This window comes from Coregonus clupeaformis, chromosome 40 (assembly GCF_020615455.1).
Source record: "Coregonus clupeaformis isolate EN_2021a chromosome 40, ASM2061545v1, whole genome shotgun sequence".
Lineage (NCBI taxonomy): Eukaryota > Metazoa > Chordata > Actinopteri > Salmoniformes > Salmonidae > Coregonus > Coregonus clupeaformis.
The window spans coordinates 16456279-16473398 of NC_059231.1; the positions used below are offsets into that span (position 1 = coordinate 16456279).

A 17120-nucleotide genomic window follows, 5' to 3' on the forward strand; every position below is an offset into this window, starting at 1 on the left:
CTCTTAACTCTACTTCTTGTTAGTTAATTGGTCTAATTCAGTTTTGGTTCTACATGACAGATGAGAGATTGAAAAAGAGAAAGAGAGATGCACATCTCAATAGGACTCATCTGGTTAAATATAGAATAGGATAAATAAATAACAACATTTAAATAAATAAAGCAATAAAAAGAAAAGGAAAGATCGATAAGAAAGAACACAAATTAGCAATGTACGCAAACGATGTGACTCTCTACATAACAAATATTCCTCAGTCAGTTCCCACCAAAATAAAGCAATACAGAGTCGTATATGGATACAGACTAAATACAAGGAAATCAGAAGCAATGACGGTAGGTCCACCAATATTCCAAGACTTCAAAACTAAGTTAACTGAAATACTTAGACCTGACAAAACTACATCAGTATAACTTTGGAACACTGGAAAACCAGCTTAAACAGGACCTACAAAGGTGGTCATTAGTGCCTTTAACAATAACAGGAAGATTTGTATTCCTGTTCCAGAATCTACCAATAACTATTACTCCTTACACTTTTAAACAGTGGGACAAACTCCTGAGTAAATTCCTCTGGGGAGGAAGAAAAGCCAGTGTCAAACTTCAACAATCAGACAATGTAAACAAGCAGGGGGACTAGAACTACCAATCTTGTTAAATTATTATATAGCCACCCAACTAAAATAAATTATTGTATGGATGAACCCGGCATCAACAGCTAAATGGAGACAGATATAAATCCAACAAATGAAAAAACCAATAAGTGCAACTACATTTATGAAGTCAATCAATACACACGCTAGGAAGATCGAAAATACCTGTATAAATAACACTATAAAGGCCTGGACAAATATCACCAAAATAAAATGCATCCAAACAGATGTGAGGAATTGTAATAGACGGCGACTTTAAGCCAAGTATGATTGGTGATAGATTTAAATTATGGGTTGAAAAAGGACTGACCAGTTACCATCAGATGTTCACAGACAAGGGGATAGATATATTTGAGAATATATATTTTAAAAAATACAACCTCCAGAAATCTCAGTTTTACAATTACTTACAAGTAAGATGTTATCTTACTAAAGCAGTGGGACCTAATAAAACGCTTAATGATATACATCCTTTGATTAGAAATCAAAACGAAGACTTATAGAAAGGTAAATGCCAAGAATGTGCTGGGGCACATATACTGAATCATCAAAGAAGAAACAAAATATGAGAATATTATAGCTGTAACCAATTGGCAAGACGAGCTGCAAATAGTAATAACCCAAGAAGACTGGGAGGACATACAGTATCTAGAAACACGTCCAAGACAACCAACTCTCTACTCTGGAGGGAATACTCTCTGAAAACTCAGTCAAGATTTTTCATAACTCTTCAAATACAATCAAAGTACAACCGTGACATCACACCAAGTTGCTGGGTAACCGTGGGGAGAGTAGGGCTAACCACACCCACATACTATATTCCTGCCCAGTCCTGAATCATTTCTGGACCTAAGTATACAACGTATTGGATGATAAGTTTGAATGCTCACTTTCTCTAAATACAGAACATATACTCCTGGGAAGAACCCCTCATGCACTGGTCCTCCAATCTGATAATCACCTCTTCAGAATTCTGAGAATAACAGCACTTAAAACGATTACTAGAATCAGTCTTAAACTGCTGGCACCACAGATAAGGAATTGGAAAGAAACAATTAATGAAATGTATAGTATGGAAATGATAACTCATAGAATAAGAAACCAAATTACTATATTTGAGATACGATGGAAAAAAGTACAAAAAAACGGACAATATATTCTGAAATATTTATAGGCTCTAAACAGTAGATAGAATTGACATGTTTTAAATGGAAGGGTGTGGGTGGATGCATGTGTGTGAATGGGTGCATGTATGTGAGCGTAGGCGTGCAAGTGTGTGTATGTATGTATGTGTGTGTGTGTGTGTGTGTGTGTGTGTGTGTGTGTGTGTGTGTGTGTGTGTGTGTGTGAGAGAGAGAGAAAAAGAGAGCGTGAGTGTGTGTGTGAGTGTATGTGTGTGTGTGTTATGCACACAAAGACGGTGAAAATGAAATGCAGATAGGGATGCCAAGATGCACCCCTTAGGGTCAACAATAACTTATTTAAAAGAAAATATTTTTTCTTCTTTTTTTTCACCTTTTTTTTCAGAATAGGTAAGGGTCTCTTCACTCTGTACTCTACTTATTGTCAGTTAATTGGTGTAATTCTTCAATCCTGCTGATCCCAGAATTAAAGTCTCTAACATTCCACATTGTCCTAATCTGAGATGGCCAGGCTCATCTATACTCCTAAATGGGAGCAGTGATCAGTGCCAATGAATGTTTCATGTCCCTTCAATCACATTTGTTACAAACTGGCATTTCAGTCTGTTACGTTCCCATAAGACAAACTCAAAATATCGTCGCTCCCTTTGACAACCAAACTTAAACAGAAAGGGTCTCAAAAGGGGTTTGAAAAGACACCCACTATGGATGCCTACTAAGGTTTGCCTCCGAAAAGACAAACTAAAAGAATAACCCACACCAATTTAGGAAAGGGTGTCAAAAGAAAATGGAGCCAAACAAAGAGGAGAAACACAGAAACTTCTTTCAAACTAAAGTGGTTCAGCTGACGTGAGGTGTAGCTCTCTCAACATCTCCTCTCCAACTGATGCACTGGGCCAGCTGGGCCTGCGCAAGTGAAACACATACTGACTAACGAGGTGACTCCAATCAGTGCGCGCCTCAGCTAACGTACTAATGTGCTAACCAACCTCTAAATGGATAGATAAACTGAAACCTGTAACAAGTCAGTGAGAGGAAATGGCTGAAGAACACTGAGAAACCAGTATACTCGCTAGCTATCTTGGCCTTCTGCTGTAACAATATGAAAGTCAGGCGAGAGAGACTAATAAAGCAACTGTACTATGACTGTTAACTTCTAATGCACAGACATTTACAGTATCTCCTTTGAAAGGCAAACAGAGAGCCCGCATAGAAAGCTGAGGCAGCTCCACTGTGGCAGAGTACCAGTCACTCTGGGGGGTTCTGGGTGGGACCCTAGGGATCCTCCAGGGCTACAAAGACAGAACCAGACCTCTCCTCACTCTACCCCAAGCCACTCTACCCCCTTTACCCAGGAGACCATACTGCCGTGGGTGAGACAGACCACACAGACATCACCTCAATTTATCATCCTATGAGGGAGAGCCAGGCAACCCCAGGAGACAATTATGACCCAGATCTCAAACCCCACCGTGACTGGCTGAAATGCGACATAAAGAAGCACTACCATTTAGCACTGAATCTCATTAGGCTAAGGGAAGAGAGAACTGGTGTCATCAGAACATCTAGTAAGGAGGTATAAATCAAATGTGTCTTGGAGGGGAACGCGGCAAGGCCCGATCGAAATGCGGTGGACCTCTGATTGTGTCATCAATTTGATCTTCTGCTTTTTTTGTCAACTACACAATGTCCATGGATTGATCAGGCAAGCTAACAAATGCAGACAAACTTAAAACTCCATTAGGCCATAATGAATTGCGGCTCCTGACATGTCAATAGTGGGACATCATTTTCTAATGGACCAGTCACAACCAGCGTTCTTCTTCATCACTGTCTATCTGACTATCAAATCAAATCAAAATGTATTTGCCACATGTGCCGAATACAACAGGTGTAGACATTACCGTGAAATGCTTACTTACAGCCCTTAACCAACAATGCATTTATTTTTTCATAAAAAAGTTAAATAAAACAACAACAAAAAAGTGTTGAGAAAAAAAGAGTAGGAGTAAAATAAAATAACAGTAGGGAGGCTATATATACAGGGGGGAATCGGTGCAGAGTCAATGTGCGGAGGCACCGGCTAGTTGAGGTAGTTGATTTAATATGTGGTTAGAGTTAAAGTGACTATGCATAAATAATTAACAGAGTAGCAGGAGCGTAAAAAGATGGGGTGGGGGTGGGGGGGGGGGCAGTGCAAGTAGTCCGGATAGCCATTATTGGCTGTTCAGGAGTCTTTAGCTTGGGAGTAGAAGCTGTTGAGAAGCCTTTTGGACCTAGACTTGGCGCTCCGGTACCGCTTGCCGTGCGGTAGCAGAGAGAACAGTCTATGACTAGGGTGGCTGGAGTCTTTGACAATTTTGAGGGCCTTCCTCTGACACCGCCTGGTATAGAGGTCCTGGATGGCAGGAAGCTTGGCCCCAGTGATGTACTGGGCCGTACGCACTACCCTCTGTAGAGCCTTGCGGTCGGAGGCCGAGCAGTTGCCATACCAGGCGGTGATGCAACCAGTCAGGATGCTCTCGATGGTGCAGCTGTATAACTTTTTGAGGATCTGAGGACCCATGCCATATATTTTCAGTCTCCTGAGGGGGAATAGGCTTTGTCGTGCCCTCTTCACGACTGTCTTGGTGTGTTTGGACCATGATAGTTTGTTGGTGTTGTGGACACCAAGGAACTTGAAGCTCTCAACCTGTTCCACTACAGCCCTGTCGATGAGAATGGGGGCGTGCTCAGTCCTCTTTTCTTTCCTGTAGTCCACAATCATCTCCTTTGTCTTGGTCACATTGAGGGAGAGGTTGTTATCCTGGCACCACACGGCCAGGTCTCTGACATCCTCCCTATAGGCTGTCTCATCGTTGTCGGTGATCAGGCCTTCCACTGTTGTGTCGTCTGCAAACTTAATGACGGTGTTGGAGTCGTGCCTGGCCATGCAGTCATGGGTGAACAGGGAGTACAGTAGGGGACTGAGCACGCACCGCTGAGGGGCCCCCGTGTTGAGGATCAGCGTGGCAGATATGTTGTTACCTACCCTTACCACCTGGGGGCGGCCCGTCACGAAGTCCAAGATCCAGTTGCAGAGGGAGGTGTTTAGTCCCAGGATCCTTAGCTTAGTGATGAGCTTTGAGGGCACTATGGTGTTGAATGCTGAGCTGTAATCAATGAATAGCATTCTCACATACAGTGAGGGAAAAAAGTATTTGATCCCCTGCTGATTTTGTACGTTTGCCCACTGACAAAGAAATGATCAGTCTATAATTTTAATGGTAGGTTTATTTGAACAGTGAGAGATAGAGTAACAACAACAAAATCCAGAAAAACGCATGTCAAAAATGTTATAAATTGATTTGCATTTTAATGAGGGAAATAAGTATTTGACCCCCTCTCAATCAGAAAGATTTCTGGCTCCCAGGTGCCTTTTATACAGGTAAAGAGCTGAGATTAGGAGCACACTCTTATAGGGAGTGCTCCTAATCTCAGCTTGTTACCTGTATAAAAGACACCTGTCCACAGAAGCAATCAATCAATCAGATTCCAAACTCTCCACCATGGCCAAGACCAAAGAGCTCTCCAAGGATGTCAGGGACAAGATTGTAGACCTACACAAGGCTGGAATGGGCTACAAGACCATCGCCATGCAGCTTGGTGAGAAGGTGACAACAGATGGTGTGATTATTCGCAAATGGAAGAAACACAAAATAACTGTCAATGTCCCTCGGCCTGGGGCTCCATGCAAGATCTAACCTCGTGGAGTTGCAATGATCATGAGAACAGTGAGGAATCAGCCCATAACTACACGGGAGAATCTTGTCAATGATCTCAAGGCAGCTGGGACCATAGTCACCAAGAAAACAATTGGTAACACACTACTCCGTGAAGGACTGAAATCCTGCAGCACCCGCAAGGTCCCCCTGCTCAGGAAAACACATATACATGCCCGTCTGAAGTTTGCCAATGAACATCTGAATGATTCAGAGGAGAACTGGGGGAAAGTGTTGGGGTCAGATGAGACCAAAATGGAGCTCTTTGCCATCAACTCAACTCGCCGTGTTTGAAGGAGGAGGAATGCTGCCTATGACCCCAAGAACACCATCCCCACCGTCAAACATGGAGGTGGAAACATTATGCTTTGGGGGTGTTTTTCTGCTAAGGGGACAGGACAACTTCACCGCATCAAAGGAACGATGGACAGGGCCATGTACCGTCAAATCTTGGGTGAGAACCTCTCACCCAAATCTTGGGAGAGAACGGCCAAGGCTCAAGAAGAAGCAAATGTAGGTCCTGGAGTGGCCTAGCCAGTCTCCAGACCTTAATCCCATAGAAAATCTGTGGAGGGAGCTGAAGGTTCGAGTTGCCAAACGTCAGCCTCGAAACCTTAATGACTTGGAGAAGATCTGCAAAGAGGAGTGGGACAAAATCCCTCCTGAGATGTGTGCAAACCTTGTGGCCAACTACAAGAAACGTCTGACCTCTGTGATTGCCAACAAGGGTTTTCCCACCAAGTACTAAATCATGTTTTGCAGAGGGGTCAAATACTTATTTCCCTCATTAAAATGCAAATCAATTCATAAAATTTTTGACATCCATTTTTCTGGATTTTTTTGTTGTTATTCTGTCTCTCACTGTTCAAATAAACCTACCATTAAAATGATAGACTGATACTTTCTTTGTCAGTGGGCAAACGTACAAAATCAGCAGGGGATCAAATACTTTTTTCCCTCACTGTAGGTGTTCCTCTTGTCCAGGTGGGAAAGGGCAGTGTGGAGTGCAATAGAGATTGCATCATCTGTGGATCTGTTGGGGCGGTATGCAAATTGGAGTGGGTCTAGGGTTTCTGGGATAATGGCGTTGATGTGAGCCATGACCAGCCTTTCACAGCACTTCATGGCTACAGACGTCAGTGCTACGGGTCGGTAGTCATTTAGGCAGGTTATCTTAGTGTCCTTGGGCACAGGGACTATGGTGGTCTGCTTGAAACATGTTGGTATTACAGACTCAGTCAGGGGACATGTTGAAAATGTCAGTAAAGACACTTGCCAGTTGGTCAGTGCATGCTCGGAGTACACGTCTTGGCCTTGTGAATGTTGACCTGCTTAAAAGTCTTACTCATATCGGCTACGGAAGCGTCTGGTAGGCTTGTGTCACTGGGCAGCTCGTGGCTGTGCTTCACTTTGTAGTCTGTAATAGTTTTCAAGCCCTGCCACATCCGACGAGCGTCAGAGCCGGTGTAGTACGATTAAATCTTAGTCCTGTATTGACTCTTTGCCTGTTTGATGGTTCGTCGGAGGGCATAGCGGGATTTCTTATAAGCGTCCGGGTTAGAGTCCCGCTCCTTGAAAGCGGCAGCTCTACCCTTTACCTCAGTGCGGATGTTGCCTGTAACCCATGGCTTCTGGTTGGGGTATGTACGTACGGTCACTGTGGGGACGACGTCATCGATGCACTTATTGATGAAGCCAGTGACTGATGTGGTGTACTCCTCAATGCTGTCTGAAGAATCCCAGAACATGTTCCAGTCTGTGCTAGCAAAACAGTCCTGTAGCTTGGCATCTGCGTCATCTGACCACTTTTTTACTAACTGAGTCACTGGTGCTTCCTGCTTTAGTTTTTGCATACAAAGCAGGAATCAGGAGGATCTAGTTATGGTCAGATTTTCCAAATGGAGGGCGAGGGAGAGCTTTGTATGCGTCTCTGTGTGTGGAGTAACATGCTGGTAGAAATTAGGTAGAACGGATTTAAGTTTCCCTGCATTAAAGTCCCCAGCCACTAGGAGCGCTGCCTCTGGATGAGCGTTTTCCTGTTTAGTTATGGCCTTATACAGCTCATTGAGTGCAATCTTAATGCCAGCATTGGTTTGTGGTGGTAAATAGACAGCTATGAAAAATATAGATGATAAATAGTGTGGTCTACAGCTTATCATAAGATACTCTACCTCAGGCGAACAAAACCTCGAGACTTCCTTAGTATTTGATTTTGTGCACCAGCTGTTGTTTACAAATATAGAAGCAACATTATGGACTAAACATTCAAATCTTGTTGCTGCAGGATTATTTTGCTTTATCTGAGGCGGGGCGATAAATACAGATGAAGGATCTTAATTTGACCTGCATTGTCACAGCAAAATAATCCTACAGCAACAAGTTTGAACGTTTAGTCCATAATGTTGCTTGATCGATGGTTAGGCTATTAGCTGGCCAAAATGAGGCTAGATGATAAGTGGAATACTGTTATTATAACCGTGTGTTAGTGACATCCTCACTAGTGACAGACATCTCAATATACAGGATCTTCATTTGAGGCAGTTTGCTACAGCAGGAAAAGAATCCTGCAGCAACAGAAATGTTTAATTATTATTTGGATTATAAATAATGGACAATTTTGTATGGGTTGATGCATTTTTCCTAAGGGAAAATCAAGTCTGAAATTTCAAAGTGGAAATTACAAACTTCAGAAGCCTTTTTAAACCTAAAATACTACTACACATTTTAAATTTCCCACATTGCAACAGGGTAATCAAATTAAGATCCTACATATGTATCTGACCCAATTTGTTTAACGATTTTACATCAACAAATAACCTTCAATTAATAACCTTCAATTAATTGCATTTTTATCTCTTATCAAAATGAAAATAAACCAATAAATACATTTACTCAATAAAATGTTGTCTTTCAAATTATCTTTCTCAAAAAACGTTTGTATATTGTCCCATACAATAATCTGTACTCTTAATATTTTGTTCCTAAAAAAAAAGTGTTCGTATTACTATATATTTGTTTTACATTTTGGCGACCCCACTGCAGTTCCCCCGCGACCCCGACTTTGAATATCACTGCTGTAGATGCTAAAGTGATAGGACACACTTTTGTACTTTGAGGGAACTATTCCATCTCCATTATACATTTTCTACTTTGTTTTTCTACAGCGTTTTCAGAAATATAGGCTATGATTAGATTACATGTTTATGACATAAGGAAAGGAGGGAGAGATGTGACACTGACTTTTGCAGGACTGTCCGTCACTCCCCATACTGAAGCCTGTCCGACATCGACAGGTCCTGGACTTGTAGCTACCGCTCAGCAGACAGATGTGGGAGCATCCACCTGGCTTTCCATACGGGTCCGTCTCACACGCGTGACTCCTAACTAGAGGATAGGAGGAGTAGGAAAGTCTGTTAGACTCATCAAACACACCTCTAACACAATCATTTGACCGTACTTTATCAAGTGATGGAGAATTCTAATCATATCCACAGCACGTTTGTCACATGTAGGCTACATATACATTTGACACCAGCATGCATCACAGTACCATTACTGGTTCAAGTCACAGTGATGCAGACATCTCCATGAGCTTGTGCGTTACAAGTACTGTGCTTGCATGCACATGTTACAGCCGGAGACCAAATGTCCTTTACCTTTTGGCTGAGTGAGTCTGTGGTAAACCCGTATTGCTTCTCTGGAACTCCCTAGGCTGGTTAGTGTCCTGGGTTCTGTGGTGTTAAACCGATGGATCTTGAAGATGTCCATGATATTCCCATTGGAGGGGTCAGAATGAGTGGCATACAGGTAGTTCTCAAAGACAGCTAATCCATGGATGTAGGACACCTAAAACAGAGCAGAACAATGCATTTACATGCAACAGAACCCCCACCCTTGCAAAAAGAACTAAGCTTTTAATCTATAACACAACTCTGGGAGCTCCAGGATCTAAGGCATAAGAGAAAATGTGTGTGTATGTGTGTGTGTGTATTCCACAGCCTTCACAGGGTCATGGAGTGGGCATTTTGCTCTGGGAACATGCCTTGTCCCTGGCTATGACACCGCCCTACACGCTACATTAACCCGACCGACACCTTCCATGTGGATGCATGCACACGCACGCCTCAAAAATTGATTAAGATGCAACACTGCCAGTAGAAAAAGTAAATTCTGTCTTTCATTTGTCATGGAGACGATATGCAGAGGTCTGCTGAGGCCACGCATTTATGAACAGAAAGAGGCATCATTATGCTAAGAACACCTGCACACACAATGAGGTGTATTTCATACACCCTGGCCTCTTTTTTTCCTTCCATCACCATCACCATCATAGCCTACAGTAGGTCGCTTTCAAGGGGCATCATTTTGAATAATATTATTCCCCCAATTATCCGTCTCCAAAGTGTAGTACAGGGAGAAGGACTAACGACTTGGGCCATTTGTAAGCGGCCTCATCACAGCTTCTTCCACTCATCCACACTAATGAATCACCATGCAGAGTTCCAGTAAAATCCATATTCAGGAGATATCAAACCTTGGGTGCATCCCTGGCACCCCATTCCCTAAATAGTGCACTACTTTTGACCAGAGGCTCTCATCAAAATTAGTGCACTATATAGGGACTACGGTACCATTTGGGATGTTTCAACTCTACAGTGACTTTGGCAAGATAGAATTCATTTTGTAGGTAGAAGAAAGGCATTTATTACTTCGCCTGAAATGCCCCCTGAACTGCCATTGTAAGTATAGTTTTGGAAAGCTGTAGTTAACAGTCTGCAAGGAGGAAGGTTTATCATTCTTGTAATGTGTAAGTGTGTGTATGTGATCCTTGCAGGAATTGAACCCACAACTGTGGCATTGCTAGCGCCACGCTCTAACAACTGAGCCACACATTGGACAAACACAGTTCAGATTGTCTCCTCGCAATATCCATATAAATGTCCTCAGACTAATTGCCCCGTGTGGCATGTAAACCGTAAACCCAAGGAGACAATCATCAGAAGCAGAGCTCAGCTCAGCCCCACGACGACAACACAATGAGGCTTGACACTCACTTGACTGTCCTGGATGACTGCGTGTCTGTTGTTCCCATTGTAATCCATCACTTCGATGTAATCCAAGTAGGCGTCTGCCCAGTATACCAGCTTCTTGGCCAGGTCCAGGGCCACGGCTGTGGGTTGCGCTGTCTTGTAATCCACCAGTCTGGTTCGGTTGGTGCCGTCCATGTTACAGCGCTCCACCTTGGCTACGTCCCCATAGTCAGTGAAGAACAGCATCCTACGAGGAGATAATGTGTATAAATAAACTTGTATAAATATGCCACTGAGCAGATGATTTTATTCAAAGTGACTTAGAGTGCAGTGAGTGAATACATAGCAGGCATAGTAGGTGTATGTGATCCCTGCAGGACTTGAACCCGTAACCTTTGCATTGCTAGCGCCACACTCTAACCAATTGAACACCGTTTCCAGGAAGCGCAATAACAGTAAATATATGCTCATTAACATAAGCCCATTAGGTAGCCCTTGAATGTAAATCATTGTTGAGGGTTTCTGAATACTGTATTCTGCCTTCTATTGTCATCCTCATATCCACCAACACAATGATAGCCAATGGTTATTCATGCCTACATTGGTAATTATTCAGGAATATCCACAACACTTTTTGAACCCAATTACGGCACCTAAGTTAGAGCCATCTACCAAGGACAGTTCTAAATGAACTGGAGCCAACAGGTTTACAAATTGAAGGTGTTGACAATAAGAAAAAGTTACACGGTACTCAAAACAGATACTTCAAGAAAGATCCTGACAAAACCCATTGCTCAATGTTTAATTGCAGGCATGGTATGAAAAGAGAACAAGCCCACTAAACCTTATCATTGTAAGTCTTACAAATTGAACAATTAATTTCCTGATTGTATCTACATGTACAGATAAGTAAATGGTGTGCCAGGGCCAGTATGGTATTGTAGTTTTGTATGGCTGTCTAGAATTACCTCCCACGAGTACCCACTGTTAAGACTATAGCCAGCTCTTTCCAGGAATCACCTCTTCTACAGTACCTACATGAAAATGCTATTGCTTTAAAACTGACCATTCAATGTGCAGTGCCAATTAACTAATAGAAGGTAGGCAAAATGTATTCACAAATCTGGTGAAGAAAAGATGCGGAAAGAAAGTAAGAGAGGTGGCGATACAAAATCAGTTTATTCTCCTTTAAATTGATATGAATGCAGGAAGAGCTACCTTGCTAATGGTTAGGGTTGTAATATGCCTTGATAATAGTTAGGGTTGTAATATGCCTTGCTAATGGTTAGGGTTGTAGCATGCCTTGCTAATGGTTAGGGTTGTAATATGCCTTGCTAATGGTTAGGGTTGTAACATGCCTTGCTAATGGTTAGGGTTGTAACATGCCTTGATAATAGTTAGGGTTGTAATATGCCTTGCTAATGGTTAGGGTTGTAGCATGCCTTGCTAATGGTTAGGGTTGTAACATGCCTTGCTAATGGTTAGGGTTGTAACATGCCTTGCTAATGGTTAGGGTTGTAGCATGCCTTGCTAATGGTTAGGGTTGTAACATGCCTTGCTAATGGTTAGGGTTGTAACATGCCTTGCTAATGGTTAGGGATGTAGCATGCCTTGCTAATGGTTAGGGTTGTAACATGCCTTGCTAATGGTTAGGGTTGTAACATGCCTTGCTAATGGTTAGGGTTGTAACATGCCTTGCTAATGGTTAGGGTTGTAACATGCCTTGCTAATGGTTAGGGTTGTAGCATGCCTTGCTAATGGTTAGGGTTGTAGCGTGCCTTGCTAATGGTTAGGGTTGTAACGTGCCTTGCTAATGGTTAGGGTTGTAACGTGCCTTGCTAATGGTTAGGATTGTAACATTACTTGCTAATGGTTAGGGTTGTAACATGCCTTGCTAATGGTTAGGGTTGTAATATGCCTTGCTAATGGTTAGGGTTGTAACATGCCTTGCTAATGGTTAGGGTTGTAATATGCCTTGCTAATGGTTAGGGTTGTAGCATGCCTTGCTAATGGTTAGGGTTGTAACATGCCTTGCTAATGGTCAGGGTTGTAGCATGCCTTGCTCATGGTGTAATGGTGGCACTCTGAGACAGAGAACCAGACCAGAGCAGCATCACGAGAGAGAATGACAGCCAGAGAGCTGAGGGGAGCTGGAGCCAGAGAGCCCACTTAATCCATACAAGTCAAGGGAGAGATAGTGGTGACCTTTGAACCCAGAGATACATGCTGGGCTGGAAAATAGCGTTGTCAGCGAGAAACAACTCTCTCAAACAGATGAGCCTCCATGTGGCATAGCAATGATGGCTTTCTGGGATAAGGATTGTTGCTGATGCAGTACAGTTGAAATTATAAACAGTATGAAAATAATCATCACCACGGTCATGATAGTCCATGAGACAGACTCCCAAATTTGGACTATCGGGCTCATTTGCGACGACAATGTCTCATAGTGATGTTTTTGAAGGTCAATTTCCCCAGAGTTGTAAAATGTTTGATAGCAGTGCAGCAGTGGCAGCTTTCTCTGTGTTATCAATCTATCTTTCATCCCTCCATCCCATTCATTTTCCCCATAGGGATTTTACCCTATAGAATAAAATAAAACGTTATTGTCCATCCAGGATTTTACCCTATGACAAACAATGTCAGTATACAACAAGTTATTGCTCACGTATACTCTTTAATCATATATCATTAGAAAGCTTAGATTGACAGCTATCCATCAGACATTTTTGGAATGATCAGGTCAACAGAACCATGACCTTTGACCTCTAGGATACATATTAGAATAACCTGTATAAATCGCTTAAATAATCTTACCACAATTCTGTGAATAATTTATAATCTTGACATACACTATATATACAAAAGTATGTGGACACCCCTTCAAATTAGTAGATTCAGCTATTTCAGCCACACCTGTTGCTGACAGATGTATAAAATAGAGCACACAGCGATGAAATCTCCATAGACAAACATTGGCAGTTGAATGGCCTTACTGAAGAGCTCAGTGGCTTTCAACGTGGCACCGTCATTGGATGTCACCTTTCCAACAAGTCAGTTCGTCAAATTTCTGCCCTGCTAGAGTTGCCCCAGTCAACTGCAAGTGTTGTTATTGTGAAGTGGAAATGTCTAGGAGCAACAACAGCTCAGCTGCAAAGTGGTAGGCCACACAAACTCACAGAACGGGACCGATGAGTACTGGAGTGAGTAGCGTGTAGAAATCATCTGTCCTTGGTTGCAACACTCACTACCGAGTTCCAAACTGCCTCTGGAAACAACATCAGCACAAAACTGTTTGTTGGGAGCTTCATGAAATGGGTTTACATGGCCGAACAGCCGCAGATATCATTTACATTTGAGTCATTTAGCAGACGCTCTTATCCAGAGCGACTTACAGTTAGTGAAAACATGTTTTTTTTTTTTTTTTCATACTGGTCCCCCGTGGGAATCGAACCCACAACCCTGGCGTTGCAAACGCCATGCTCTATCAACTGAGCTACATCCCTGCCGGCCATTCCCTCCCCTACCCTGGACAACGCTAGGCCAATTGTGCGCTGCCCATGAGTCTCCCGGTCACGGCCGGCTGCGACAGAGCCTGGATTCGAACCAGGATCTCTAGTGGCACAGCTAGCACTGCAATGCCTTAGACCACTGCGCCACTCAGGAGACTCACTGCAATGCCTAAGATCACCATGCACAATGCCAAGCGTCGGCTGGAGTGGTGTAATGCTTGCTGCCATTGGACTCTGGAGCAGTGAAAATGCATTCTCTGGAGTGATGAATCACGCTTCACCATCTGGCAGTACGACGGACGAAACTGGGTTTGGCGGATGCCAGGAGAACGCTACCTACCACAATGCATAGTGCCAACTGTAAAGTTTGGTGGGGGAGGAATAATGGTCTGGTGAAGGGAAATCTTAACGCTACAGCATACAATTACATTCTAGACGATTCTGTGCTTCCAACTTTGAGGCAACAGTTTGGGAAGGCCCTTTCCTGTTTCAGCATGACAATGCCCCTGTGCACAAAGCAAGGTCCATACAGAAATGGTTTGTTGAGATCGGTGTGGAAGAACTTGACTGGCCTGCACAGAGTGCTGATGTCAACCCCATCGAACACCTTTGGGATGAATTGGAACGCCGACTGCGAGCCAGGTCTAATTGCCCAACATCAGTGCCCGACCTCACTAATGCTCTTGTGGCTGAATGGAAGCAAGTCCCCGCAGCAATGTTCCAAAATCTAGTGGAAAGCCTTTCCAGAAGAGTGGAGGCTGTTATAGCAGCAAAGTGGGGACCAACTCCATATTAATGAATGGGATGGAGAGATGAAAGATAGATTGATAACACAGAGAAAGCTGCCATTGCTGCACTGCTATCAAACATTTTGCAACTATAGGGACATAGACCTTCAAGAAAATCACTATGAGACATCGTCGGCCCATGTGAGCCCGACCGACCCCCCTGGCTCATGAACTATGATGGTCTTTGCACATCCTATCTGAAGTCTATTTTTATTTTCCTTTGTAAATATATTTTGTGACCTTTTACAGTCGTTTTTTAGAATGTTTTTCAAAACGTTTTAGGTTCATGCATCCTACAATTAAAAAAAATATTTTTTTATTTCACCTTTATTTAACCAGGTAAGCCAGTTGAGAACAAGTTCTCATTTACAACTGCGACCTGGCCAAGATAAAGCAAAATGACATTGGCCTGCCTTTCATTGGCCCTTTTTATAACGCTACACTTAATCTACATATAATACTACTATATCTGCACAAGGACACATTTGACTAGTAAATAAATTAGAACAGATGGGAAAAACCTCCAGGGCTCCTCTTTTTGCAGTTATTCCTCAAAAGAGACAAACTGTACATCTCCAAATCAGAAGTGTTTCCATCAAATCATCCAATTCCTCACCCCCTCAATCCTAATGTGGAGGTTTGCACTGCAGAGAACCTACAACAACATATATGAGGAGAGAGCTCACTTGGTTTCATATTGTTGAGGATATATTTATCAAAGGGTTTAGATGGGTTTAAAGTACTGTTTGTACAGTGGGGAGAACAAGTATTTGATACACTGCCGATTTTGCAGGTTTTCCTATTTACAAAGCATGTAGAGGTCTGTACTTTTTATCATAGGTACACTTCAACTGTGAGAGACGGAACCTAAAACAAAAATCCAGAAAATCACATTGTATGATTTTTAAGTAATTAATTGGCATTTTATTGCATGACATAAGTATTTGATACATCAGAAAAGCAGAACTTAATATTTGGTACAGAAACCTTTGTTTGCAATTACAGAGATCATACGTTTCCTGTAGGTCTTGACCAGGTTTGCACACACTGCAGCAGGGATTTTGGCCCACTCCTCCATACAGACCTTCTCCAGATCCTTCAGGTTTCGGGGCTGTCGCTGGGCAATACGGACTTTCAGCTCCCTCCAAAGATTTTCTATTGGGTTCAGGTCTGGAGACTGGCTAGGCCACTCCAGGACCTTGAGATGCTTCTTACGGAGCCACTCCTTAGTTGCCCTGGCTGTGTGTTTCGGGTCGTTGTCATGCTGGAAGACCCAGCCACGACCCATCTTCAATGCTCTTACTGAGGGAAGGAGGTTGTTGGCCAAGATCTCGCGATACATGGCCCCATCCATCCTCCCCTCAATATGGTGCAGTTATCCTGTCCCCTTTGCAGAAAAGCATCCCCAAAGAATGATGTTTCCACCTCCATGCTTCATGGTTGGGATGGGGTTCTTGGGGTTGTACTCATCCTTCTTCTTCCTCGAAACACGCCGAGTGGAGTTTAGACCAAAAAGCTCTATTTTTGTCTCATCAGACCACATGACCTTCTCCCATTCCTCCTCTGGATCATCCAGATTGTCATTGGCAAACTTCAGACGGGCCTGGACATGCGCTGGCTTGAGCAGGGGGACCTTGCGTGCGCTGCAGGATTTTAATCCATGACGGCGTAGTGTGTTACTAATGGTTTTCTTTGAGACTGTGGTCCCAGCTCTCTTCAGGTCATTGACCAGGTCCTGCCGTGTAGTTCTGGGCTGATCCCTCACCTTCCTCATTGATGCCCCACGAGGTGAGATCTTGCATGGAGCCCCAGACCGAGGGTGATTGACCGTCATCTTGAACTTCTTCCATTTTCTAATAATTGCGCCAACAGTTGTTGCCTTCTCACCAAGCTGCTTGCCTATTGTCCTGTAGCCCATCCCAGCCTTGTGCAGGTCTACAATTTTATCCCTAATGTCCTTACACAGCTCTCTGGTCTTGGCCATTGTGGAGAGGTTGGAGTCTGTTTGATTGAGTGTGTGGACAGGTGTCTTTTATACAGGTAACGAGTTCAAACAGGTGTAGTTAATACAGGTAATGAGTGGAGAACAGGAGGGCTTCTTAAAGAAAAACTAACAGGTCTGTGAGAGCCGGAATTCTTACTGGTTGGTAGGTGATCAAATACTTATGTCATGCAATAAAATGCAAATGAATTACTTAAAGATCATACAATGTGATTTTCTGGATTTTCGTTTTAGAT

General features: G+C 43.1%; 1 protein-coding gene across 1 annotated transcript in view; it reads right to left on the bottom strand.

The window, feature by feature from the left end:
• The window catches only part of LOC121554930 (low-density lipoprotein receptor-related protein 1B-like), a 331365-nt gene that overhangs the window by 302139 nt on the left and 12106 nt on the right, over positions 1 to 17120 (bottom strand). Inside the window, exons 2-4 of the mRNA XM_041868634.2 lie at positions 10607 to 10829; positions 9209 to 9398; positions 8793 to 8936 (exon numbers count right to left, since the gene is read on the bottom strand). Of these exons, the coding sequence (XP_041724568.2) occupies positions 8793 to 8936; positions 9209 to 9398; positions 10607 to 10829 (557 nt within the window). The remainder of the gene's footprint in view (positions 1 to 8792; positions 8937 to 9208; positions 9399 to 10606; positions 10830 to 17120) is intronic.